This window comes from Penicillium chermesinum (assembly GCF_028974085.1).
Source record: "Penicillium chermesinum strain IBT 19713 chromosome Unknown utg000003l:1.0-5111272.0:1.0-5115320.0, whole genome shotgun sequence".
NCBI lineage: Eukaryota > Fungi > Ascomycota > Eurotiomycetes > Eurotiales > Aspergillaceae > Penicillium > Penicillium chermesinum.
Genome location: NW_026695313.1, coordinates 290033 through 314350, shown reverse-complemented (window position 1 = coordinate 314350; position 24318 = coordinate 290033). Strand labels below are relative to the sequence as shown.

At 52.4% G+C, this 24318-nt stretch overlaps 11 protein-coding genes across 11 annotated transcripts; 3 read left to right on the top strand and 8 right to left on the bottom strand.

Moving 5' to 3' along the window:
- Positions 1–138: 138 nt before the first annotated feature.
- On the bottom strand, positions 139–2010 carry N7468_003003 (acyl--CoA ligase; the record flags this gene model as incomplete). Its single annotated transcript, XM_058472300.1, has 5 exons — positions 139–694; positions 756–1180; positions 1237–1665; positions 1719–1856; positions 1918–2010. 5 exons carry the CDS (start codon positions 2008–2010, stop codon positions 139–141), a joined length of 1641 nt encoding a protein of 546 aa, XP_058331303.1.
- A 480-nt stretch (positions 2011–2490) lies between these two features.
- N7468_003002 (2,4'-dihydroxyacetophenone dioxygenase family protein) lies at positions 2491–3024 on the bottom strand (the record flags this gene model as incomplete). Its single annotated transcript, XM_058472299.1, has 1 exon — positions 2491–3024. The coding sequence occupies one exon, from the start codon at positions 3022–3024 to the stop codon at positions 2491–2493; it is 534 nt and encodes a 177-aa protein (XP_058331302.1).
- A 437-nt stretch (positions 3025–3461) lies between these two features.
- Positions 3462–4931, top strand: N7468_003001 (uncharacterized protein; the record flags this gene model as incomplete). Its single annotated transcript, XM_058472298.1, has 2 exons — positions 3462–4217; positions 4272–4931. 2 exons carry the CDS (start codon positions 3462–3464, stop codon positions 4929–4931), a joined length of 1416 nt encoding a protein of 471 aa, XP_058331301.1.
- Positions 4932–5411: 480 nt separating this feature from the next.
- N7468_003000 (ribonuclease III domain-containing protein) lies at positions 5412–7574 on the top strand (the record flags this gene model as incomplete). Its single annotated transcript, XM_058472297.1, has 1 exon — positions 5412–7574. The coding sequence occupies one exon, from the start codon at positions 5412–5414 to the stop codon at positions 7572–7574; it is 2163 nt and encodes a 720-aa protein (XP_058331300.1).
- A 394-nt stretch (positions 7575–7968) lies between these two features.
- N7468_002999 (molybdopterin cofactor biosynthetic protein) lies at positions 7969–10064 on the top strand (the record flags this gene model as incomplete). The annotated part of the gene is given in 3 exon segments (XM_058472296.1): positions 7969–9229; positions 9242–9294; positions 9390–10064. 3 exon segments carry the CDS (start codon positions 7969–7971, stop codon positions 10062–10064), a joined length of 1989 nt encoding a protein of 662 aa, XP_058331299.1.
- A 164-nt stretch (positions 10065–10228) lies between these two features.
- On the bottom strand, positions 10229–12091 carry N7468_002998 (putative serine peptidase, family S28; the record flags this gene model as incomplete). Its single annotated transcript, XM_058472295.1, has 4 exons — positions 10229–10531; positions 10572–11571; positions 11627–11841; positions 11894–12091. The coding sequence occupies 4 exons, from the start codon at positions 12089–12091 to the stop codon at positions 10229–10231; spliced, it is 1716 nt and encodes a 571-aa protein (XP_058331298.1).
- Positions 12092–12920: 829 nt separating this feature from the next.
- On the bottom strand, positions 12921–13160 carry N7468_002997 (uncharacterized protein; the record flags this gene model as incomplete). The annotated part of the gene is made up of 1 exon (XM_058472294.1): positions 12921–13160. One exon carries the CDS (start codon positions 13158–13160, stop codon positions 12921–12923), a length of 240 nt encoding a protein of 79 aa, XP_058331297.1.
- A 652-nt stretch (positions 13161–13812) lies between these two features.
- On the bottom strand, positions 13813–15730 carry N7468_002996 (uncharacterized protein; the record flags this gene model as incomplete). Its single annotated transcript, XM_058472293.1, has 3 exons — positions 13813–14022; positions 14073–15440; positions 15515–15730. Coding segments are annotated over 3 exons (1794 nt in total), but the record flags the coding sequence as incomplete, so codon positions are not given.
- Positions 15731–16909: 1179 nt separating this feature from the next.
- Positions 16910–18213, bottom strand: N7468_002995 (alpha-ketoacid dehydrogenase kinase family protein; the record flags this gene model as incomplete). The annotated part of the gene is made up of 2 exons (XM_058472292.1): positions 16910–18065; positions 18122–18213. 2 exons carry the CDS (start codon positions 18211–18213, stop codon positions 16910–16912), a joined length of 1248 nt encoding a protein of 415 aa, XP_058331295.1.
- A 1556-nt stretch (positions 18214–19769) lies between these two features.
- N7468_002994 (uncharacterized protein) lies at positions 19770–22122 on the bottom strand (the record flags this gene model as incomplete). The annotated part of the gene is made up of 4 exons (XM_058472291.1): positions 19770–20060; positions 20494–20844; positions 21234–21816; positions 22070–22122. The coding sequence occupies 4 exons, from the start codon at positions 22120–22122 to the stop codon at positions 19770–19772; spliced, it is 1278 nt and encodes a 425-aa protein (XP_058331294.1).
- A 1226-nt stretch (positions 22123–23348) lies between these two features.
- On the bottom strand, positions 23349–24225 carry N7468_002993 (RNA-binding signal recognition particle subunit SEC65; the record flags this gene model as incomplete). Its single annotated transcript, XM_058472290.1, has 2 exons — positions 23349–23704; positions 23769–24225. 2 exons carry the CDS (start codon positions 24223–24225, stop codon positions 23349–23351), a joined length of 813 nt encoding a protein of 270 aa, XP_058331293.1.
- Between the last annotated feature and the right edge of the window lie 93 nt (positions 24226–24318).

Here is a 24318-nt window from a genome sequence, read left to right as displayed (position 1 = left end):
TCACCCGGGCAGGAAGAAAGTTGTTCAATATTGCTACTCGTGGCAGTAGCCATGGAAAATGATCATATGTTTTGAGAAAATGGTGATATATATGAGGCCTAGGATATTTCCAAGATCATCATGCAGAAGCATACCGTTTCAAAGACGAGGCTTAATTGTCCCAGCAGCAATTTCCCTCTTAGCAGCCTCTCTCAGATTCTTCTTCAGAATCTTCCCACTAGCATTGCGCCCAACGGAATCCACAAACTTTACTCCACCCGTAAGCGCCTTGTACTTAGCCAGCCGCTCCAGCACATACTTCTGCACCTCCTCTTCCGTAAGCTTATCCCCCTCACCCGGCCGCTTGACCACATAAGCACGAGGGAACTCCGTATCCGCACCCGGGAACGTGATGCCAATAACAGCAGCATCGACAATGTGCGGGTGCGCCAGAAGAACTGCTTCCAGCTCCGGCGGTGCAACCTGGAACCCGCGCACCTTGATCAGCTCCTTCTTTCGGTCGACGATATACCATTTCTTGGTGGCCTCGTCGCAGTAGGCGATGTCGCCCGTTTTGAACCACCCGTCGGCATCGAAGGACTCGGCGTTCGCCGCGGGGTTGTTGTGGTAGCCCGGTGTGACAGTTGGTCCCTTAACACAGAGTTCGCCGCGGACGCCGTACGCTGAGATGTTATTGCCGTTGTCATCGATGAGCCTTCAAAATGGTAAGCACAACGTCGAATTCAATGCTATGATCCAATGGGAGAGGTGCATACTTTGCTTCCAGATTAGGGATCAAGCGCCCGATCGACCCCGTGTCGTCGTGCTCGGGGTATCGGAACGTGGTCGCCACGCAGCATGTCTCGGTCATGCCCCAGACTTGGGTGAAGGGGCTGCCGTCACCCATGAGAGCACGGAAGCGAGCCTGGACGTCCTTGTCCAGTGGGGCGGCGCCAGAAGCGGCGGCACGGGTCTTTTTGAGGAATGGGTGCTTCTTGGAGAGAGGGGACATCAAAATTGCGATGACAATGGGTGGGACGAGGGAGAGTTCGGGAATGTTATATTTATCAATCGATTGCAAAAAGAGTTCTAGTTCGAAGCGGCGCATCATGTATACTGTCTGGCCGGTCTTTAGGGTTGTGATGTGGGTGACGGGGGCGACGGCTGCGTGGAAAACAGGGAGAGCGATGAGCCGTGAGACCTTTGCGGGTTAGATTCTGGCATGCTGAGGAAGGCTGCAGGTTGTAATAGATTTACCTCGTAGGGGCGGTCAGTATAGGCTAGCTCATGCTGCGCTATCAGGTTGTAGTGGGTAATCTTGACGGCTTTAGGGAGACCGGTTGTGCCACTGCTGAAGAGGCGAGCGGCGCTGGTTTCTGAGGCTGTCTTCAAGTCGTTAAACCGCACCCAATCTTCCTCGCCATGTTCACGAAGCTTCGTCCAGGATTTCTCGCCCGGCGGGATTGCTTGGCCGAGGTTGTCGAAGACCCAGATATTTTGGGCCGGCAGGCCGGCCTGTTTAGCACCTGCGTGAAATTGCTTGAGGAGCTCGGGCTCTACAATAGCGTACGTGCTCTCCGATGCTTTGAGATGGTGGGCAATCTCATTGGCGGTGTATGCTGGGTTGGCGCCTGTGAAAATTCCACCAGCCCCAATGATTGCAAGGACCAGGAGAGTATAGTTGATCTGCAGGATTTTAGAATCCACACGGGCGGGCTAGTTCTAGCTGCTTGACATACGTCGTTGAAAGAATGGATCAATGCACACTCTCCAGGACGGAAACCCGCAGCTCGTAAACCCGCAATCAGCTGTCTAATGGTCTTTCGAGCCTGATTGCAAGAGATTGTGCGAGTCGGGTTGTTAACATCGCTAAAAACCTATATTGGCCAAAAAGTCAGCGTGGAGTTCTCAAGTCTGGACGGCCCGGGGGGCACCGACCGGCTTATCCTGGTCATACGGCGGGGCGTCAAAAATATAGGAAAGGAGATCCTTTGTTGGGAGTTCAACTCGCTCGGCAGGTTCGAAGATCATGGCTACAAGAACGCTCAAAGGCGAGGAAGAGCGGTAAGGGCTCAAAGGCTGTGGCGTGAGCTCGGTAGTTATAAGCTTCTGTGGAGAACCAGCTATCGAGCTTCTAACCTTCCAGAGCCCGTCTTGGCCCCTGCAGCCCCTCTTTTCCCTCTTTCTTCACCACGGAACTCGGCTGTAATCAGTGTGAAAGCCGAAAACGCGCTCGGCCGCTCGAGGGCTTCAAGCCCCTCAGGTGCGGGGTTTCTTACGAGTGCATAGTCTATGCAGAATCAATCAGTTGCTATGATCTGGAGAATTATGCAGTTATACTCCGTACATTGGATTCCGGCTTCTCTGATACAACGAGTTGTTTGGATCTGGAGGATTCTTCGAAAATCCCCGTCCTGCCCCGCCCGCCCTTCAAGCCGTTTCTAGTGGGGGCGGATTTTGACATCTCCATGCTTGGACCGTAACCAGTAACGCCCTAGTGAACATTTTGAATTATCGCACGAACTGATCCGCAAAGCTTGCCCCGAGCCCAACCTCTTCATAGTGTTTCCGCGCAGCTTGCAATTTGCTGAACACGTCCTCGATTCCCAGGGCCGTTCCCTCAGGATCCACATAAATATAAGCCCCCGTAACATGGAACAGGGTCACCATCTCTTGCACGCCATCAGGAACCTCCAAAGTATGGATATCGCCAGGAGGCTCAAAGGCATACCCACCTTCTTCAGCCCACCAAGGGTGCTCTAGATAGTGCCAGCGACCACGGAGGACGGTGGCATGGACTGGGCCGGTATGACGATGGCGCGAAAGAATCCCACTCCTTCTAACGCGCAAGATATTGACAAAGTAGCCTTGGGATACACTGAAACAGAGCGGTCGGAACCACACGTCTTTGGCTTGGGGGACCCAGAGACGCTCGTCGCAGTCCAGGTCTAGGGCACCGGTGACGACAAGGTCTTCGGGGACGCTGGGGAGCTTGTCGCCGCGATAGGGCTGAGCTGAGAGGTCTCCCTTTTCCGTAAGGGTCATAGTGGGTATGGTCTATTCGCTCATGTTAGTATTGATCGAGTTGGTAAGCGTAAGTTCAACCGTACATATTATAGAAACTTATAAACCTGCCTATCCACGCCCGAGACTCTATTACTCACACAGAAAATGAATACGCAGAGCAAACGGCCCTTTTTATAGTTTAGATGCACTGCCGTTTTCCCCCCCCACTCCCTCCATGGGCGTCAATGGCGGCGAACGTCCCAGTGCGTGTACGCAGTAGTATTGCGGTGGGATCCCATCCATGCGGGGAAGAGTCTCGCACGCGGGCTCCACCCGGCGTCAACGGCGGGAATCCTATCCATGGAAAGCGTTATCGGGGCAAAACCCACTATAAAATACTCATAGGTCACTAAGATGAGCCCCTTCGAACTGTTCCGCTCCACGAATTCATCTCGGCATCTTCTGCTGCCGTCAAAATGCCCACCGACGACTTTGTCGCAAGCTCCCACATTCTGCACCGTTCCTTCACCGAGCGGCCGTCGAAAGTAATCAGGGGCGATGGCATTAGCCTCGTTCTCGAAGACGGCAGGAAGGTCATCGATGCTACGTGTGGCCCGTCAGTCTCATGTCTGGGCCACTCACAGCCCGAGATCGTCGAGGCGATCACAAACCACTTGAAGAATGACATAGCCTACGTGTACTCGGGATCTCCGTACACAAACGCTGCAATTGAGGAGTTAGCGGACATGCTCCTTGCTGGGAAACCAGGTGGCTTGTCAAAGGCCATCTTCGTCAACTCGGGCAGCGAAGCAACCGATGCCGCACTGAAGCTCGCGGTGCAATATTGGCATGAGAAGGGCCAGCCGCAGCGGACACACTTTATTGCTCGGAAACAGAGCTACCATGGCAACACCATCGGTGCGCTCTGCGTGTCTGGCCACGAGTCCCGGAGAGCCTTTTATCAAGACTTCATGTCCCCCAATGTGTCATTCGTGGACCCTTGTTATGCCTACCGCATGAAACACAAGGGCGAGACCGATGAGGAATTTGTTCAGCGTCTTGCTCGTCAGTTTGAAAATGAGATTTTGCGCGTCGGGCCGGATCGTGTCGCGGGCTTTATTGCGGAGCCTGTCAGTGGAACGACACTCGGCTGCTTGCCAGCTGTACCGGGGTATTTCAAAGCGATCCGTGATATTTGTGACCGCTATGGCGTTCTTCTTATCCTAGATGAGGTATGTTTTCCGTTCCTGTCGTCTTCTCGAGACCGTGTCTTATATGAGGCATAGATCATCTGCGGAATGGGAAAAACTGGCACGATGCACGCATGGGAACAGGAAGGAATCCGGGGCCCCGATATCCAGACCATCGGAAAAGCTCTCGGTGGAGGGTTTGTCCCACTTTCTGGGGTACTACTACACCAGAAGATTTTCCACGCACTGTCTGCCGGCTCTGGCGGACTCGCTCATGGCCATACATTCCAGGCTCATCCACTTGCGTGTGCAGCGGCGATTTCCGCGCAGAGAATCATAAAGCGCGATAATCTGGTTGAGCGGTGCAAGCAGATGGGATATAAGCTCGAGGATTTGTTACGAGCAGAAATCGGCCCTATGCCTCTCATTGGAGACATTCGCGGCCGTGGCCTTTTCTGGGCCATTGAATTCGTTCTGGATAAGGAGTTGAAAACTCCATTTCCTGCCCAGGCCAAGTTCTGTGATCAAATCGTGAAAAATAGCCTACGGCTGGGCCTGAATATTCTCGGGAACCTCGGACACACGGGTACGTATCAAGTGGATCATGTGCTAGTGTGTCCGCCATACACCGTCACAGAAGAGGAATTGAGCCAGATCATCTCTGTCCTAAAGGTGGCTATCTCGCAAGCGAGCGACGAATACTTGAAGAATAATGCTGCAAATGGTGTCAACGGGCTGAGTAACGGCAAGCACTAGGGACAAGAGCTTGAGGCCCTATCTTTTATACTGGGCTACATATATGACAAGGCCCAATATTGATGTATCTGCAACTCGCCCATAGCCACACATCTTACTAGGGTACTGGAATTATTGGTGTAGGAAAGCGTGCATGGTCTCGTAGCTGAAACAGCAGAAGACAATCTTGATTGGCCGCGGAAATCGCAGCTGCGCCCGCGCCTGCGCCTACTTTTCCTCTCGTGGGTCCACGTGGCTAATCTTCGAGACGCAAGTCTCTTATGTCCATGACAAAGAGCAGAATTCAGAGCCAACAGTCATGAGATAGTGTCGGCATATCTGTTTTTCCAAGCGCCAACGCTGGAAGTGGCCATTAGGAGCGAAGATGGAAATCGGGTGCGGCGGCCCCGCATGGCCGACAAAGAACCCGCGAACATCTTTTTAAGAACACACAGCTCAGCGCTCAGCGCTCAACTGGCCTGAGGGCCTCCCAACACAGTCATGGATCTCCTGGACGAAATAGGCGGCTATGTTGGGCCAAAATATGTACACCTGCCTTCGATCATAGACTGTCGCGAGCAATATGATCCCTACAGGGAGCTTGCACAAGCTTGGGACTCCCCGTCAGAGCTGTACCAAACTGATTTAGTGATGTATCATGATGGGACCGTCATTGAGGACCTATCGATCTCTGTTATCGTTCCAAAGCAGATCGCCCTGCCGGATGTCATTCCCCTCTTCTGGGATGTTGACACAACTTACATAGCTCGCTTTTCGTCCCTAAGGGAGATCCATCCTACATCCCAGCAGGTGACTCTGATGAGGGAAATCACTGCTTTGTTTTTCCAGGCGCCTTCTTCTCGTGTCGGCACTTCTGAGCAAGACTATGTCGTTTTATTCATCCCCAGCGTTCCCCACGAGCAGCTTGAAGACTGGGCTCTCGAGTTCCGGGGTACTGTGCCCCTCCGTCAGGCCTATGAACAAAATCAAATACCTATCGGCATCATACGAGATACGTCAAAATATAGTGAGCCTCGTCTCTTCAGAAAATGGGTCACAACGAAAGGGGACCAGGACACAATGCTCCAGGTAGAATGCCAGTCGATTCCACGGCGTCAAAACTTCCTCCAACCCCGTGTGATTCCGGTGAATGAAGATGGCGAGCCTGAAGATCCTAGAGTTATCAAAGCGAAAAAGATCCACCTTGTCCCAGTGTCGGGTTGCTCGTTAGCAAACTTGCCGTCATCAAAAGCGATGGTTGGCTTGCTTATTTCCGCCATCTTGGACCGCATGGCCGCTGTTATGGTAGCAGATGAGCTCACGCGCACGGTTCTGAGTGATGTCGATATGCAGGACCTCAACCACATCTTGACCGCCACTGCGACTCCGTTGGCTCAAGCAAGTACCCACTACCAGCTCTATGAGTTCTTTGGCGACTCCGTGCTCAAGTTCAGTGTGAGCTGCCATTTGTTTTTCCGACAGCCCAACTGGCAGGAGGGTCACCTCTCGATCCACCGTGACAAAATCGTCAACAACAGACGTCTTGCGCATTCCGCTCTTGAAAATGAAATTGATCGGTTCATTTGGAACGACCGGTTCACCCCCCGCAAATGGGATCCTCCGATGATCTCCAAACGGCTAGCTATGAAGCCCGCTAAACGGAGCTTGTCGCTCAAAGTCCTAGCCGACGTCATCGAAGCCTTGATCGGCGCAGCATACCTAGAAGGAGGTATTCGCAAAGCCCAGGCGTGTCTCCACCGTCTCCTTCCCGAGATCGATATCGAGTTTCACTCCAGGACCGATCGTGGGGAAGTGGCCAATTTTGTGGATACAACCCGTCTTGCTCCTCTCCTCGGCTACAACTTCAAAGACGCCTCTCTCCTGACCGAGGCACTCACACACCCATCGTGTGAGTCTGATCAAGTCACCCAGTCGTATCAGCGACTGGAGTTTTTAGGGGACGCGGTTCTTGACATGGTGGTCGTTTCCGTGCTGTCAGCCCACCCACTTCCATTAAACCAGGGCAAAATGACCATGATTAAACACTCCCTCGTCAACGCAAACTTACTCGCATTCTTGTGCATGGAACTCAGTGCACCCGACAAGCAGTCTTCCTCTGGACGAGCCCATATTTGGGAGCATCTCCGCTTTGCTAAACATGCCCTTGAAGAGTCTCTTAGTTCTTGTTTAAGTCGATACGCCATTATGCGCGACGAGATCCTCGACGCCCTCGAGTCCTCGCCGACATACCCATGGGAGCTGCTCGCTCGGCTTCGTGCAGACAAATTCTTCTCGGATATCGTGGAGAGTGTGATCGGGGCAATCTTCCTCGACTCGGGCCTGGACGCATGCGCTGCCTTCCTGGAGAAGATCGGGCTTATTCGGTACCTGCGTCGGATCCTGGATGAGGACGTCATCGTTCAGCATCCACGAAATGCTGCCCAGGACCTGGTTAAGCTCCAGGGAGTGTTGGTCTTCAAGCCTAAACGGGTGGAGATCAAGGGAATTCCTGCGACTTATCGGTCTTCGGCGGTTCTCGATCAACTAGTGCTTGCATCTATTGAAGGATGTGGGTCTGCCGAGGAGGCTGATATTCGGGTTGCTCATTTGGTGATTGCGCAGAAAATACCGAGTGCTCTCGCAGCGCTTAGCCTTGATGATTAAATGAATTTGTGAGCATAGCATGGTTGCATTGGTACATTCAAGCGTTCCTCACCAGCGAATTAGGATAGTTGAGCATGGGCATTTTGTTGATTCATAGCGTTACCGTGGATTCCCATCCCCTTTAGCTTCTTTCAGCGATCCGATTCAATACGATATAAAATGTATATATGGTACTCAAGTGCACGAGACACCAACTCAGTCTTGAAACGACTCTAGTCTGCTTGGCTTGTTCTGCCCTGAGCGACCGCGCGGAGTCGGTCAACTCCGCGGAATCCAGAATAAAAACTGGGGCAAAAGGCAAGTCCACGCGATAAGGACCTCCGACTCCCCCGCTCGTGACTTACTTTTTCACGTCTATGCCTGCCATGAATTTCGAAAGTTGATTGTAACCCTCATGTTGCTCAGATCAGCACCTCGCAGACTCAGGCCTCAGGCTTGGCGTCTTGCGACACTGCATCGATGGCAGAGCACCGTTCCGACTCCTCCAACAGAGCACCGCATCCCTCCCACTCCTCCCTCCCGCCTCGCCACCAAGCACGCCAAGATCAAGCCCTTCTCCGACTTTCTCACCGATACTTTCAGCCGCCAGCATGATTACCTCAGGATCAGTGTTACGGAACGGTGCAATTTGCGCTGTCTGTACTGTATGCCCGAAGAAGGAATCGAGCTCTCCCCTTCCGAAAGACTCTTGACATCCCCCGAGATCGTCTACCTCTCATCCCTCTTCGTGTCTCAAGGCGTGACGAAGATTCGCCTCACCGGTGGCGAACCGACTGTCCGGAAGGATATTGTGCAGCTCATGCAAGACATTGGCGATCTGCGACGGCACGGGCTCCGCGAATTATGCCTCACGACAAACGGGATCTCATTACACCGGAAGCTGGACCGCATGGTAGAAGCAGGCCTGACAGGCGTCAACCTGAGCCTCGACACCCTTGACCCGTTCCAGTTCCAGATCATGACCCGGCGAAAGGGGTTCGATGCCGTAATGAAGAGCATCGACCGGATCCTGGAGATGAATAAGCTTGGTGCGGGCATCAAGCTGAAGATCAATTGTGTTGTGATGCGCGGGCTCAATGACCGTGAAATCCTGCCTTTTGTCGAGCTTGGGCGGGAGAAGGCTGTTGAGGTTCGGTTTATCGAGTATATGCCCTTCGACGGCAATAAGTGGAGTCAAGGGAAGATGTTCTCGTATCAGGAGATGCTTGCTGTTATCCGGGAGAAGTATCCCGCCCTGGAAAAAGTGGTCGACCATAAGAACGACACGAGCAAGACTTACCGAGTCCCTGGGTTCCAGGGCCGGGTCGGGTTCATTACCAGCATGACGCACAATTTCTGTGGCACTTGTAACCGACTGCGCATTACGAGTGATGGAAATCTCAAGGTGTGTCTTTTTGGCAATGCCGAGGTTTCTCTGCGAGATATTGTGCGCAAGGAGAACCAGGGACAGCCAATTGACGAGGATACGTTACATCGTCTTGGTTTGCTGGACTCAGTACAAAGCGCCGCTCGCCTCAGCGATGAAGGTCATTCAATCCCCGAACGCGAGCGCGAGCTATTGGATATCATTGGCATGGCTGTAAAGCGCAAGAAAGCGAAGCATGCAGGCATGGGTCAGCTGGAGAATATGAAAAACCGGCCTATGATTCTCATCGGTGGGTAGGCAGCCAGCGATTTCATTTTGAGCGTTCAGTTGTGCAAATGTGGCTCTTATAATGCTGTGACGATACCAACGTACAAATTGATCCAGAAGTTCATACTGATAGCCGGATAGATAGTCCACATACCGCATTTTCGCCCCCCAGCTTCCACCAGACATTTAGAAGAAGATCCACCCGCCCATCTGCATCGAATATTCCAGTCCAATTCCTCGCCCCCTTTCCCAATTCAACCCAAATCCGCTTCAAGCACAATGGACGCTCTCCTCCCATTTCCCACGAGAGCCCAAACCAGAGCACCTCAGCATCGCTCCCCACAACCTCTGACCCCGACCTCCCACACCTAACCCCCTCTCAAACCGTACACATGACCCAGATCACCGAGAAACCAGAGACCAAGCGCATCGCCACCGCAGCCTGCCACGTCTCCTTCTCCAATAGCCGCCCGTGGACCCTCCTCCAAAAAGGCCAAGGGACCCACAAAGGCGACGTATTCAGCGTCGCCCGCATTGCCGGCATAATGGCCGCAAAGCGCACGCCGGACCTCGTCCCGCTGTGCCATCCCGGGATCGGAATCACCGGCGTCGAAGTGGAAGTCACGCTCGTGGCGCCGGGTGAGTCTGCGGATGACCACGGGGCGATGCGGGTCGTTGCGTCGGTTAGTTGCTTCGGGCGGACGGGGGTGGAGATGGAGGCTATGACCGCGACGATGGGGGCGGCATTGACGGTCTATGATATGCTCAAGGCGGTCGATAAGGGGATGGTTATTGAAGGCGTGCGGTTGTTGGAGAAGGTGGGTGGGAAGAGCGGGCATTGGAAACGTGAGGAGTAGCTTGATTATGAAAGGGTTGAAATTGGGAGAAGATGGAAAAAGCTTCGTCGGAGAACAGGGCTAAGATGATGAAGTAAATACATATAGACTATTTAACTGAATGATGGAATATGCACTCGTCTAAAGTTGTTGTGTCCCAGGCGAGTGCTGGCTCAAGTGCCTTGCTAGAATCCGCGCTGGATGCGTTTCATGCCCATCCGCTTTCTAGGGCTCATCGTTGGGCTTGCCATGGAGGTGCCGTTCCCGCTGCCAGTGGACGTAGGGTTCTGGCCACCATTAAAGCAAGGCAGCCAGCTATGCAAAGCCTTATAGAAGAGTTGGCGGGACTTGATCGCTGGAGCAAATGTTGTGCGGAAATCAAAGCAGTGCTCAGCATTCGGCATCACGTAGCCAAATACCGTGTGCTCCGGCGTATTCACATTACACTGGGGGACATCCGTGGTGAATTGGTTCTTCGGCGCAATACTCTCCGTCGCCAGCGTCGACAGAGTGCGCCATGGATCATACTGGCCCCCCACTCCAGTAGACATTCGAGGGCCGGATGTTCCAACCGCCAGTCTGGGCGTTTGTAGCATCAACCTGTGGCGCCTTGGGCAGCAGGCCCTTGGCCACGGCCTCGGGAAATTGCCGATAGCAGTATTCCTGCTGGTACTCGAGGGTCTGGAACTTGGAGAGCAAGGAATGCGGACCAAAGTTGTTACTCTGGAAGTACCCGAACTCCGTGCAATACTGCCATGTCCAGCTAATAGTGTCCGAATCGGTGGGAGGCGGGTTCAGAACGCAAGAGAGAGGCTGCGACGGGTCGACCCCGTTGCAGTTTGTTTGGTACTGGGAGTTGATGAGGTCGATCCACACAGGCCAGGAAGCGAACCGCTCGCCAACCCACTGCGTCCCACGGGTCGGCGCAAACCCGCTGGGTCCAGCAGGTGTCGATGTCTCTGGGTCGGTTTCGAGGTGATTGCAGAATCCTCCAATGCCTGCTTCGCCTCCGCCGGTGCCGTAGGCCTGGAACAGCGACATAATGGCTGCCAGAGCGGCCGTGAAGTCGCCGTTACTATTCTTCTCGGCGCCCTCGCCGAAGAACTTCTTCTTGATATCGGCAGCGGCAGTTCCGTTCTTGGAGAGCTCGCCGTCGACATACTCAAGTCCGGCTTTGATGTCTTTCGTACAGTTGCTGTAGCCGTTGCCGACTAGCCCGTTGTAAACTTGATCAAAGTACACGCTCATATCGATCCGGGCTTCGACCGGCGCCGAAGAGGCCCATGATGCGTAAAAGGTACCCGGATACTCATCTCGAGCAAACGCTGAACGCATGCCCGCATAGGAACCGCCGATCATAACCCACGGGGTCAAGCTCGGCGAGAAGTCCACGGCCGGGTGTGCCGGATGGGAGAACCTGTCTGCAAAGTAGGGCAGATCGGCCAGAGCTTGCTTATTGGTGAGATATTGAAAATGTTCGGGCGGGGTGGCGTTGTTGACGGGGAATGGGAGCGATTGGCCGTAGTATCTAAACATTGTTAGCAACTCCCATGGCGAGACAATGCCTTCTTGATCATCCTCACCGATGCTCCCAGACTATGCCCATGCCACCAAATTCCTTCAGCACTTCCACGAGGAAAGAACTTGAGTTTCCCAGGTATGCCTTTGCGGGGCTGGACGCGTTCGTTTCACCGACGTCGTATAAGAAGACAGGCCCACCTTCACGGTAGTATTGGTCGGATACCCAGTATCGATTCTGGTACGTGCCGACGGATTGATTGGTGTGGTCAATAGGTATCTGCATCACGTTAGTTTTCCGAACAATTGTTAACTTGACATAAGGTACATACTTCGATCGTTTGTGCTGTAAATTCCCCGGATGAGTGCTGCTCGGCGAGAGCATGCGTGGACAGCCCATGCTTAATTATGAGAGTTGGGTCGATGTCCATGGATGCTAAAAGCTGCACATCACGACGAAATGTAGTCATGCTTAAAGCAATCGCCCTCGCTGCCAGCAGGGCTACAGCCAACCAAAGTCGTGCGAACATGACGAGGTATATGGCGGATCTAGGTATTCTGCTTTATTGCAACGAGACGGACCAATCGACTCAATCAGATAGATCGGGTTCGTTTGGGCGAGAGCAAAAGAGAACTTCTAGAGTAGTCTCGAATGAGATGAGAAAAACAATAATCGTCTGAGCAAATAGACCACACTGCGACCGAAAACCAACGCAGATGACATTCAGCCCGTGCTAAGAGACGAGAGCCAGGAGTGGATATGCAATCCCAGCAGGAGGGGGTTATTTTACAAATACGGGGGAATGGAGGATCCTACTTAAATATCATAGCGTACTGAGACATTGGAGATGAAGAGCACCGGGAACAATCTGTAGCAAATGCCTGCGTGGGGCATGATAGCCATGTGGCAATACCGATTGGGTGGTTCGATGGGATACCAAGAGATCCCGAGACTCCTTAGATTGCGTGCGGATGTTAGCAACATCGTGTCAGATTTCCTTTGCCACGTCTTCCAGAATGGGTATTTGATGTCTGATATCTTTGAGCATCACCACCCCGGGCTGATGCTCGTAACTCCTTGGACACCTCGATAATCTATCCCCTCAACTACGCTGTTATACTCCCCTGGAGTAATACAGTTCATGTTCCTTACCTACCAGTAATTCCCCTTTGCCGAGTTGTAGATGTGAGGCGAAACAAATAGCCGTTCGCGGACGGCGCGTGGCTGTCGATCACTGCCGAACGCAGCCACGCCGCTTCCGCGATCAGATTCACTTTCGCTAAAATAACTCCCATGCGTGCATGTCCTCAATGCCATTGGTGGATCATACGAAACAGGAAATCCCGATGCTCTTTCATTCATCTCGCAGAGTCAATCTCAAGGGCCGAAATTGGGACTGTGTCCGGCTCCTGCAGCATGTTATTGGACTGAACCGTGTCCTGGACTAATCTTGTCGGCTTGGTTCTCTTGCTACCGAAACATGGACTCTTTTGTCTCGGAGAGCAAATACAGCCCTCTAGAGGAAGTCGAAGCAGGGCGTTGACAGTAATGGAAGCGTAGCCAGGAAAGGCATACCACCCCTGTTTGATTTCCGCCATGATTTCGGAACGCCAGAAGTTGGAAATCAGAGGTCGCGGACGCTTGATTTAGATCCAGACTCACATGAGGAGACACTTGAGGATTACTCGTCATAGGTATCTCGTGGTCCATAGCAAGCGGGAAGAGATCACAGGACTGCACGAGTCAATGCCCTCTGAGTTGCGCACACCAGCGACGTGATCCTCACTCTGCCATTAACTGCTATTGAGTGCACCAGGAGCGGCAGAGCTCGTGTTCCAAACGTCCAGTTTGATATCGACCGCTCGTTATGCATCTGCCGCATGCGCGCCCACGCGATGCAGCCCATCTACGGACCATGCCATTGTACTCCTGCCCGCACACTCCTCCATGTCGGTGTGACTTGAAGGGCCCAATACATCATGATTCTCCCATAGTGGAAATCCTCTATACCCAAGGTGGCTTTTGGAGTTTCCATGCTCCAGAGCGCGGTCCAATACTCAATCATGGTAAGGCACAGGTCAGAGACCGGCGTAAGAATCTGATCCATTTGCGGGGTTGTAAGCCCTTTATACTTCTCGTTTCTCCAGTGCTTCCTGTTTTACCAAAGCTGTCACCTCTTTTCCAAGTCACTGATTACTTAATGCCGGATGTGGTAACTAACTATCCATGGATGGTAAAGACTCGAACGATCTATGCACCTCCCCTATACTTCCCAACAGTTCCGTCCAGTTGGGCCTCCAATACGGCTCCTTGCCCGCTCAAGACACTCTGGATTGCTGCCGGTAACTGCTCTGCCAACTCGGCCACCGTGGACGCTCGACCCGCCCACAGCTCGCCACCCGCAGCAGCCTTCGCGATGCCTGCGTAGTCCGGCGTCGGTGCAAATGAGATATGCAGGTCCTCGTTCGTAGCGCGCGAGCCATCGCCGTTGGGGTGAACCAGTAACATACTCCGCCGTGGTGCATTCCACCCTTGTTATTCAGCACGATAGTCAAGACCGGGATATTATACCGGCGTGAGATCCAGTACACAGAGCCTGGCACAGAGAAAAGATAGGTTCCATCGCCGACAACTTGAACGACAAATTTCCCTTTACCGGGGCCGCCGTTCTGAACATCCGATGCAAATTTGATACCGAGAGCTCCGCCCCCGGACCAGCCAAGGCCGCCACCTCCACAGTTGATCCAGGAATTGGGCAAGGTTGCTGAAATTTGATCGGATACTGGATGAGTAAGAGTCACGGCTTCAATTGCCCAAATGGCGTCGGCAGGGCAGCCCTTGCGGACCTGGGCCATCAGATACGACACGTTGAGAGGAGCCCCATCACCCCCGTCTGGTATAGCAGCGAGATCGACAATTTCTTGTCGCCGTTTCTGGTATTCTTCTTGTCTGACCTTTCCAAAGTTTACGTTTACTTCACACTGAATGAACTGCTGGAGGGACTGGTTGCTTGCGATATGTTGGTTGATTTGCTTCAACGCCGTCGCTGAATCCGCCCGGAAGGTCGCCATTGCGTTGATATAGAATACCGGCATCTGCTGCTTCAGAGGGTCGACGTCGATATGAATGATCTTGGCCGAGTCAGCGGGTTGAAACTGCGTAGGCACCCAAGGCACATCGCAGTCGATAACCAGAATGAGATCGGCCGTCTTCACCAGCTCATGGCCTGCATATCGCAACCCTAACCAAGCAGGATGGTTCGCAGGGAAGCACATGTCACTGCCACCCGTATCCAGCACTCTGATCCCCCTGAATTGGTCGGCGAGCTTCACCAGCTCAGTCACCGATGCAGCCTGGCGGCCTGTGTACCCCACAATCACGAGGGGGTTCTTCGCTGCCGCGAGTTCAGAAGTAATCAACTCCACCCCAGCGGCGGGCAAAGCTGCAGGAGACACCGGGCCCCAGACATTCGGATTCAGTTGGTATGGCTGGATCTCTTCTTCCATGACCTCGCGGGCCCCCATCAGATACACGGGCCCCTTGGGATCACTTGTTGCGAATTGCAGTGCCCGGTTGACAATCTGCTTCACGTTCTTGCCCGACTTGATCTCGCCCGTGAATCGGCAGTACTGGGAGACAATCTGCTTTTGGTCGGGTACGTCCTGGATCCAATGGATGTACTCGGTCCGGGATCCTCGCGTCTCGCCTTCAATGGTATACGGTGACAGCCCCGCGAAAATCAAGACGGGGGCTCGTCCGCAAGAGGCGTTGTGGACGGCGGCGCCCAGACCCTGCGTTCCTACATCCACATGGACGATTACGGCCTGTGGCTCGCCCGTGAGGCGGGCATATCCGTCCGCCGCTGAGAGTGCCACCATCTATCAAATGTGAGTCAATGTCGGTTTTATGTAGCGAGATGGCGGGGGTGTATGATCCTGCGTTCACTGCATACCTCGTTCGGACAAGTGATAATCCTAGGGAACTTTCCTTGCTTCTCCTTTTGACCTTTCACCATTGCTTCGAGATGGAGGGGTGATCTGATCCCAGATTCACGAAGACATGGCTCACACCACCCTATCGACAGGTCAACAATGTCCAACTGAGCATGCTCTTTCACAAAACGCACCTCCCAGAGCGCCTCGAAAAAGGCGACTGAAGCTGTATAACCCCTGGTACAACATCAGCTCTGACTTTGATTTGTGGAGACGCATTAGCATACATCTGTCTATCAATTCAAAATTTTCCCCTCGAGACTGGAGTGATTAAGTTAGTATGTTAGAAGATAAGAAAGAAGCAAATATTAAGTATGCGGGGAATAACGGCATCCGATACTTCCTTTTCAGTCGAAGCGACAACCTTGGAAGAGCGGATTTAACCCCCCTCGGACACTTGGCCGAGGGGTGAGGGGGGTGGGGGTGCAACGAGGTTCGCCTTTGTTGATCAAATTACGGCATACCTATCCCTCCGCGCATCACGGAGACTTCTATAAGTCATGCTTCGATGAATAAGGAACTGATCATCTTTTCTGGTCCCTACGCTAAATTGCACTCTCTCGCGGGGTTCCTGGTATCCCCGCACCCGCTGGTGTATTGCGCTCCTTGTGGCATTCGGTTTGAATACCCTGCGATCCACCATGTCAAATGAACCCTGGGAGAAGCCAATTCCAATTGTTCATAAATGATATGTTCAAGAGAGTTCGTCCGCAGACGATCCAAAGTCGCCATTGGTTTCTGAGAATCCACCGATGCGATCTACGGCTGCGGAATACGGTAGTTCAAGCCGAAAATGGAGATTGGAGACCGAGCGTACCGACCCCAATTGACCGAATGGAACTAGTACAGATAGAGCATCTCGCATGCTTAGCATAGTCTTGTTCTTGTGAGCGCTATCCCACTTGACAGCACATGGTGGCTCAGAATACACTTGGCCCTCGTGCAGTTAAGCAGTCAGGAATTCTAGATCGGCGCCACCGCACTACTCCGGTGCATACAAGGGATGAATGCAGAGATATGTCCACCGGTTGCACCAGGGCAAGATTGGAGTCTAAATAAATTGCACACTTTTCATATGTGAAAAGATTTATCTGTCTCTCATTCTCGGTGATCGAAAGGGTCTACATCCCACGATGTTCCGCCGATGAATATCAGCTTCAGCAGAATGAAAAGACTACCATGTAAATGCTTATAGATGGCGGAGAATATTGGGAAAGAATCTGATAAGCATATTACTGGGGAAAGGTCACTCGGGCGGTATCATCATTAGCCGAGGGCATACCTTCATTAAGACTTCAGGGATTGAGGATTCCATACTCGATTACCGTCGATTGAAGCAGAGAGGGACTCGAGGCTCAGTCAACCCTTCCCACGCCCTGCAACGTCAGGTAGACATCCGTCCCCCAGCCCCAGAGACTTTGCACCGCAATGCTGCCCCCGAAATATTCTGCATAGGCCCGACTCAGCGGCAATCCATATCCAAGACCCGCAATACTACTTAGATGGCCCCCCGTGCTCGCGATAGTATTCAGGGCCCCAAGACTGCTACTATCAGGATTCTGGAAATCATCCTCCGAGAAAGTCGTGAAACTGTACGACCAGATGTGAGGCAGTACATCAGGCGGAATACCACCGCCCCGATCACGAATGCGAATGGTGATGCTCTGAGAAGAGGGGCTGGACTGTCGAATCGGGTCGTGCGGTGCCACCGAATCATTATTCGCACTCAGCTCAAACCCTATATCGGCATCGCCCCGCATGGGGCGGATGTTGCTTGGGACGTCGGGGGCGGCCGCAATCGTGACCTCGATTGGCTCGCGCTCATTGCCAGACTCGATGGTTGCTCGGAAGGCATTTTTGAGGAGCTCGGTAATGATGTACTCTATGTGAACGGGGACATGCGCGAACGATGCCTCCGGCTCGCCGCCGATCTCTAGGCGCGGTCGAACTCCGTACTTCAGTTCGCAGATCTCACCCACGAAGTCTTCGCAGACCCGGATGATTCGCGCAGGTCGGAGGGCAGTGTCGATCACGCCGATGTAGTTGGATGGGATTGGATTCGGAGGTGGGGGTGCGTCGTCGCCGACTGGCTGAGATGCAAAATGTAATGCCAGATGTTGTTCGGCGATCAGCCGTGTGCCGATTCGAGCGCGGAGGTGGGTGTCGAGGAAGTGTGTGACATCTTCAGGATTGATGTACTTTCTTGACTCAAGGAATCCCCGGGCGAGCACCGGGATTGTGTTTGTGTGTGTTTGGACGAGGTCTGCGAGGACTTCGCCGAATTGCTTCTCTTCTTGGAGGGTGGTGATTCGCCGTTGTTGATATGGGAGGAGGGTGGAAAGAGAATGAAGGTAGTTGTGGTAGATCTTGGAGACGTGCGGATTGGAGACGACGATGAATGGTAGATTGCGTATGGCCTGGATTCGCGAGGCGAGCCGCGCAGGCAATAGGGATAATGTGAAGTTGGCCGAGGCGAGAAGGGCGTCTTCGGATAATGGTGGCCGACCATGACTGTCAAATTGTAAGACATTGCCTGCTCATCATTCTTGTCACCGAGTCATATTTACCGGAGAAGATCAGCCAGTGTCAGTGCTCGTCGCGGCGTTGCCGCAAGCCGGGCGACTTCGTCTCGTGCCACATCAGTCGCTTGATGCGTCATGCGCTTGCAACCCCACTGACGGTGCTGTGCTCCACGTGCTGCGCAGGCAGCTCTAAGCGCTCTCCTGGGCGGTATTCGCCCAAATATGAGGCTCATGGTGAGATGCCTCCCAAGTTGACTGTGAAGCTGGTAAGCTTTATCGATTGCGGGGAGGGCGGTGAGAAAGCTGAGCGGATATCCTCGGACTGGCACCGCTGGGGACAACTTGTTGGAGCTACAGGAGGAAGGGGGTCCGGAATCTATGGTATTCGGATGAAAACCATGTAACTCTGATTGTTCTAAAATGACAGGCACCGACTATTCATACGGTGGATTCCTTAAATAAGAGAATTCATGACTAGAGACGGCTAAGGCTGGCAAAAATATAAGATACATGATAGGAAGAATAGTTTCGCTGGCACTTTTGCATTTCTCGGAACCCCTTTTAAGACCGGGGAGCGAAGCGGCCTTTCCTATCTGTCAGCACTGCAGCAGAATTTCTTTAGAAATAAGGGATCCTCGCACGTTCACGAGTTACTCTAGCCGCAGCGAGCCTTTGCTGCACAGCTTGAGCCGCTACAGACTGAAGGTGGTGATGATCTAACCTGGAATCAAAAGGTTTCTTGGTTTTCTCTGATGTTTATCTTGAGCCTTGAGCCGCAAAACCAGGTATCAGAGGTCTGACCTGGAAGGACCAAAACCTTGTGCTTCACTGTGCCTTATTACGTCGAAGCATTGAAAGATAGCACTGTCTCCATGTGCTGGAAGAGGCTTTTGGGGCCGTGTAAATCTATGTACGTTGCAAAAGGGTGGACAAGAACGAATGGATAAGATGATGGCCTTAAAAACTTCGTAGTATTGCCGAAGCCATGAGGTAAGCAACTTCTTTTGCCTTGAATACTCCGTGTTTCGATCACTTCTGGTGAGCTTTATCGTTCCATATTAATAATTGTACTCACCGTTGAAATCGCTGGTAACCTTTTTTTGACAGGGCAGATTTAGTATCACGGGTTTGAGCTGGTCCTAGTTCTCCTTTAAGGCGGAGTAGAGGTCCTATTTTCCATCTGATTCCGTGCAATTGCTTTACTGTTAGCTGAAGGTAAGGGGTGATTGGGTCTAGGGTGATAAGGATGTAGTGCAATATGGTCTCTCGGGGGCAAGTTCGCCCTTAGCATATGGGCTTGATTAAGCTATACTACTCGCATGGCAGAGCGATCGCGCACACCGCTAGCCAAGCCTCGTAAAACACATGATAAGGTTCAGAGTATAGGGCAGTCTGTTCCGATCCATCATACCTCCAGCTCATTCGGTACAGCCTGATTCTGGAGATCGATATAGATATAGTATGGCTATGCATTGGCATGACGAGCCTCGATTAGGTCGACCACTTTGTTGCGATAGTATAGACGGGTGTTTCTTCAGGTGTGGGCTAGAGTACTTTCGGCTATATATGTGCCTCTTATCAAAACCAACATAGCTGCCTAATTCTACGTGAAGAATACGACACAACATCAAAGAACTTGGGCGGTGGGGAAGGATATACTAGAAGCGCATTAGGCTGAGCTTGAATTAGAACCTTAGTGATAAACTTGAATATTCTGAGTTCGTTTTCTTATCACGGGAGCATTCGCCGGTCTCAGTGAATGAGTGTTATAGGAGGCCACACCGGGGTTTATTGTTGTGCCTACCATCTCGGCCGTTGCGTCTATGTTCCCTTCTGCCTCTGCCTCTGCCTCTGCCCCTGCCGTTGCATCCACGTCTGCTTCCGCTTCCGCCATGAGATCTGTTTCGCGGACTCGAGCACCAGTCTCATCCTGAAGGAGATCGACCCACTCTTTACTCTGAAGCTCATCCCAGTTCCCGTCGTACTGCCCCCATTGCACAGTAAGCAATCCGGCTTGGTCTTATTGGCTCATCAGCCAGTTGACATTTACCTCATTCTTAATCTTCGCGAGGACATCGCGGAGGTTATAAGTATCTTGCACCGGAATGCGGGTCAAATTATTAAGATAGCGCTCGCTAGGGAAATCTCGGGGCCGTTGCGAGTGGCGCGATAAGGTCGTGTCGCTGGGGAATGAATCCGGAGGGTCGGATGAGAAAGGTACCCGAATGCAGAACCTTTCCTTATATGTGGGTTTCAGGAGATTACCTTTGTTCCTGTTGCCACTAAAGACTAGAGCGCGATGAAGACGACCATATCGCTTCTTGAGTCTGATCTTTTGACCGAGTGCGATAACGGCGCGTTAGCCACTGTAGAATACAGTCCGAAACCTTAGGATATCGGGGTCGCTATTAGCCTACCAGGATGGAGAACTTGAATTCGAGCAACTGTTCCAATGGGACATGCCGGCGGTCCTTATTCTGCCAGTCAGCTAAATATCCCTGCCATGCCTTCTCCTCTTTTGTCAAAAGCGAGTGCCTCGCCGATTCGAGTTCGTGTGGTGTTGAGTTGGGAGATTCGGTCTTATCCACCCAAGCTCTCCCTCGCAAGACCCGCCTAGCGCTTTCGAGCCTTTCGACGGGAAAGGAATCGATAGGTACAGCTCGCCTCAAGAGGACATGTCGCTTGACAGTGTGCGTCAGATCCGGAGTAAGCGACGCGATCTCCTTGTAATTAGCCGCCCAGAACCATTGATATCGCGGAGCATCGATCTTGCGGCGTCTCCTTCGGGGTTCTTGTTATTTGAAGGCATTGTTATACTCATCATGGGAGTTAGGACAGCGATTTTTGACTGACTCACCTGGACATACTCGATGTGCGCTCACACTCCACGTGTTAACAGCGTACTCTATGGTACATTCCTTTGACCGGGAGATGCCCAGTGAGACATTCGCGGAGGGTGTACCAGAAAGGGAGACCCCCAGGTCTCCTGAGACCGTCCTACTCGACGTTCTCGTCACCGTGAACGCGCCTGTCGTGTCAGATTTCGGTTCAGTGAGGAGATCCTCATCGCCCAACGAGTTTAGGTATTGGAGACAGATGTCGTGGAAGAAGAGCTCATGACCGTCTCTGATAAGTGTAACTGTTAATAAAAAGGCACGACCTCAAACAGGAAGTCCAGGGACTCAGACTTTCCATGCGCCTTATAATCAATAATGGTCGTCTCGACGTGAAACCGGGCAGTAATGTGGTATTTCCCGTGGTGTCTCTCAACAGTAATAAGCGGATCAAGTACACCGATCGAGACGTACGGGGCCCCCTTCGCGTTCTGCCCTCTGAACCACTGGTCTCGGAGCCCAAAGTACGCGACGTTCTTTCTCTCCTGCTCGTCGAAGGACAAATTTGACGGCGTGCCAATAAGTCCAGGTTCAATGCTGAACGGTACCCCTCCTCCGTCTACTCCCGTAGAAACATGCGATGCGCTGTCTGGCACTCCGGGATCAGCTGCCCCATCTTCTGGACTCGAGTATGGTTTTTCTGATCCATCGCTTCCGGCTCTCTTCTCGAGATCGGCTCCCGACGCCATTCTGTAGCGGGTTCTCTGGCGTCCTGTAGGCTCACCGGCGGAGTACTCTAGACATATATTGGGCAGGAAGTCACAGGAGAAAAGAAGGTCGGGGATACGTGAGGAGAATCTCAAATCCGCCCGCTGTAAGCCGAGATTACCCTGCGCGAGCGGGCCACTAAGATCCGTCGATATTCAAAGTTAGTGTAAACTACGCGAAAATTCGCGCAAGTCGCCAAGCTCAGAACCTATGGTTGTTGGAATCCCCTCTTTTAAGCACTAACAACTTATCTAGAATATACAACGTGTACCCCGGTTCTAGCCCCGAAGAAGAACAATGAAGTTGAGAATTTCATGCGTGATCTTTTCGGTTCTCACGAGGCCTATTAGCAGTTTTGCTAAGAATCCTTAGATCAACCACAGTACTGTACTGTAAGTTTAAAACACTGCTCAGGAGCGCCTGATAGGTGCTGTAGGCTGGCATGATTCGCGCAGACCCACCAAGACCTACTCCAGGTTCTCATGGAATCCACTAAATGGGTCAATCTCACGTCGAAAGGCTGCCCCACAGGAGCGAATGATCTGCAACCGTGTGGACGCGACGTGGCAAGTCGAAATCTCTGGCTCGTCATCGCAACATGATTCCAGACATTGATTTGTACTTGGATAAATGTATCGATTGGTTTATAACCATTGAAGGTCTTTACCAAGCGATGACAGCAGCTATCGAACAGAAACAGAAACTCTTCTCGTTTAATGAAAAGAAAAGCCATTCACCCTTTGACATACTGTAAACACTGGAGCAACGAGCTTTCACAGACTAGATTTACCTAAACTCTTGCACATTTTAGAAGAATATCCCTTTCGGCAGGGAGATTCAGGACCAATCTCAGCCCGATCTCGACGATCAGCCCTGATACGGCTTCTCTCGCAAGCTTCATATCGCGTACCTATACCACAGGTCCCACTGTACCTAGATAATCACCTATTTCCCCCTAGATCGGTTGATCGAGCACATTCTTGCACCAAAGCGCGTAAGTTCGGAATATTAGATCTAAAGAGTTTTCTAATACCGCTGTCGACTAAGGTGTAGAGATTCTGGACTCCTTCCCTGTTGGCTACCACTCAGGCCAGTATACATACTGGGTGCTCATTTTTGTGATATGACCATGTCTTCATACTAACAAATCCACAGGGCAGGGGGAGTCGAGAAACCCTGGGTGCTTTCGACTGGCATTTTTGATGGTCCCCCATGTCTCTGTTGGAGATATTCAAAACCTCTTCGTATGGTGAGGGCACTATGCACATATCATGATACTAATACTACTAACGTAGACATGCCGTCATAAATGGAGCTATATTCTGTCCTGGGTATGAAGGAGTATAAGTAGGGGTCTTGAATACAGCGGACGAAAGGCTTTGTATCGTCGAGTCGGCGTGGCTCAGCATTTCCATACCCACAGGCTCAGGTGTGTCTATCAAACAACAGATCTCATCTGTATAACCGTATTCCTTCGTCGCCTGAGGAGAAAGCGATGTGCAAATGGAGTCTTTCTTTATTTTAGGAGTGACGTCCAAAGACGACCGAGTGCAAAGCCTCGGGCCAGCGACAGAAGTCTTCTCTATCATGGGGCAAACAAAAGAACCAACGCCCTTCGCCGTGCAATGCAAAATGAAGATACATACACACAAGAGAGTCATCAGATAGAATCAAGCCTTGCCCTTCTTTTTGTCCTTCTTTTTCTTATCTGCGCCACCCCCAGAGGGCTCGCCCGACAAACCTGGCATACCCGGCATTCCGGGCATAGAGGGCATTCCGGGCATGCCTTGCATGTTTTGCATTTCCGCCATGGCTTCCTTGAAAGGATTATCGCTCACGCCCCCGCCGCTATAGGCAGGTGAGTGGATGGGAAGGATAGTGCCAATCTTCCACCCACGTGGCGCTGGAGGCGCATCGGGAAGTTTCTCAGGCATGGGCAACCCACGGATGTGGAGACGGTATGGGGATTTGCTATCGGTGGGGTGGGCTTTCAGGTATTCGGCGACAAGGATGTAAAGATGGTGCTCTGGAACAAGTTGATCTGGTTAGAAAATTCCGCGCCTGCAGAATACGGTCCAGGAAACGCCTACTGTTCTTAATCTTGGGATTGACCAATTTGCCATCCTCATCCTTCAGAAGCACTCTTACGCGCCCGGGGTTGGCCCAGTCTTTGGGGTGCAGCTTTTCTGGCTCGAGGCCTGCCTTCAGCCCCAGGATCTGGACTGCGTCCACGATGTCGCGAGCCAGTGGATTCTCGACTGCGAGGTTCGAACCGACCTTGCGGCCCTCCGCACGGGTGCGGCTCTTGTCGAAGTAGACGGGGTAAAGGCATTGGAAGTGTCGCGGGATCTCGCGCTGGGGTTCTTGCATCTGAGCCATCTGCTGGGCCATCTGGGCCATGGACGGGGTTAGGTTTGGCGCAGAGGGCCGTGGTGCTGGCTGCCCGGCCGGGGCAATGACCTCGTTTCCGGTCAGCTCATCATCAGAGGGAGCGACTTCATCGGGGTCGGAGTCAGACAGCTCTTCGACTTGGGCGTGGCGCGACATTATGCTGTTTGCTACGGTGGTGGGGAGGTTGCGAAGAAAGCGGGTTGATTTTCTTGTGCGGGCGGAGAAAGCAAGGTGTCCCCGGACCATCAC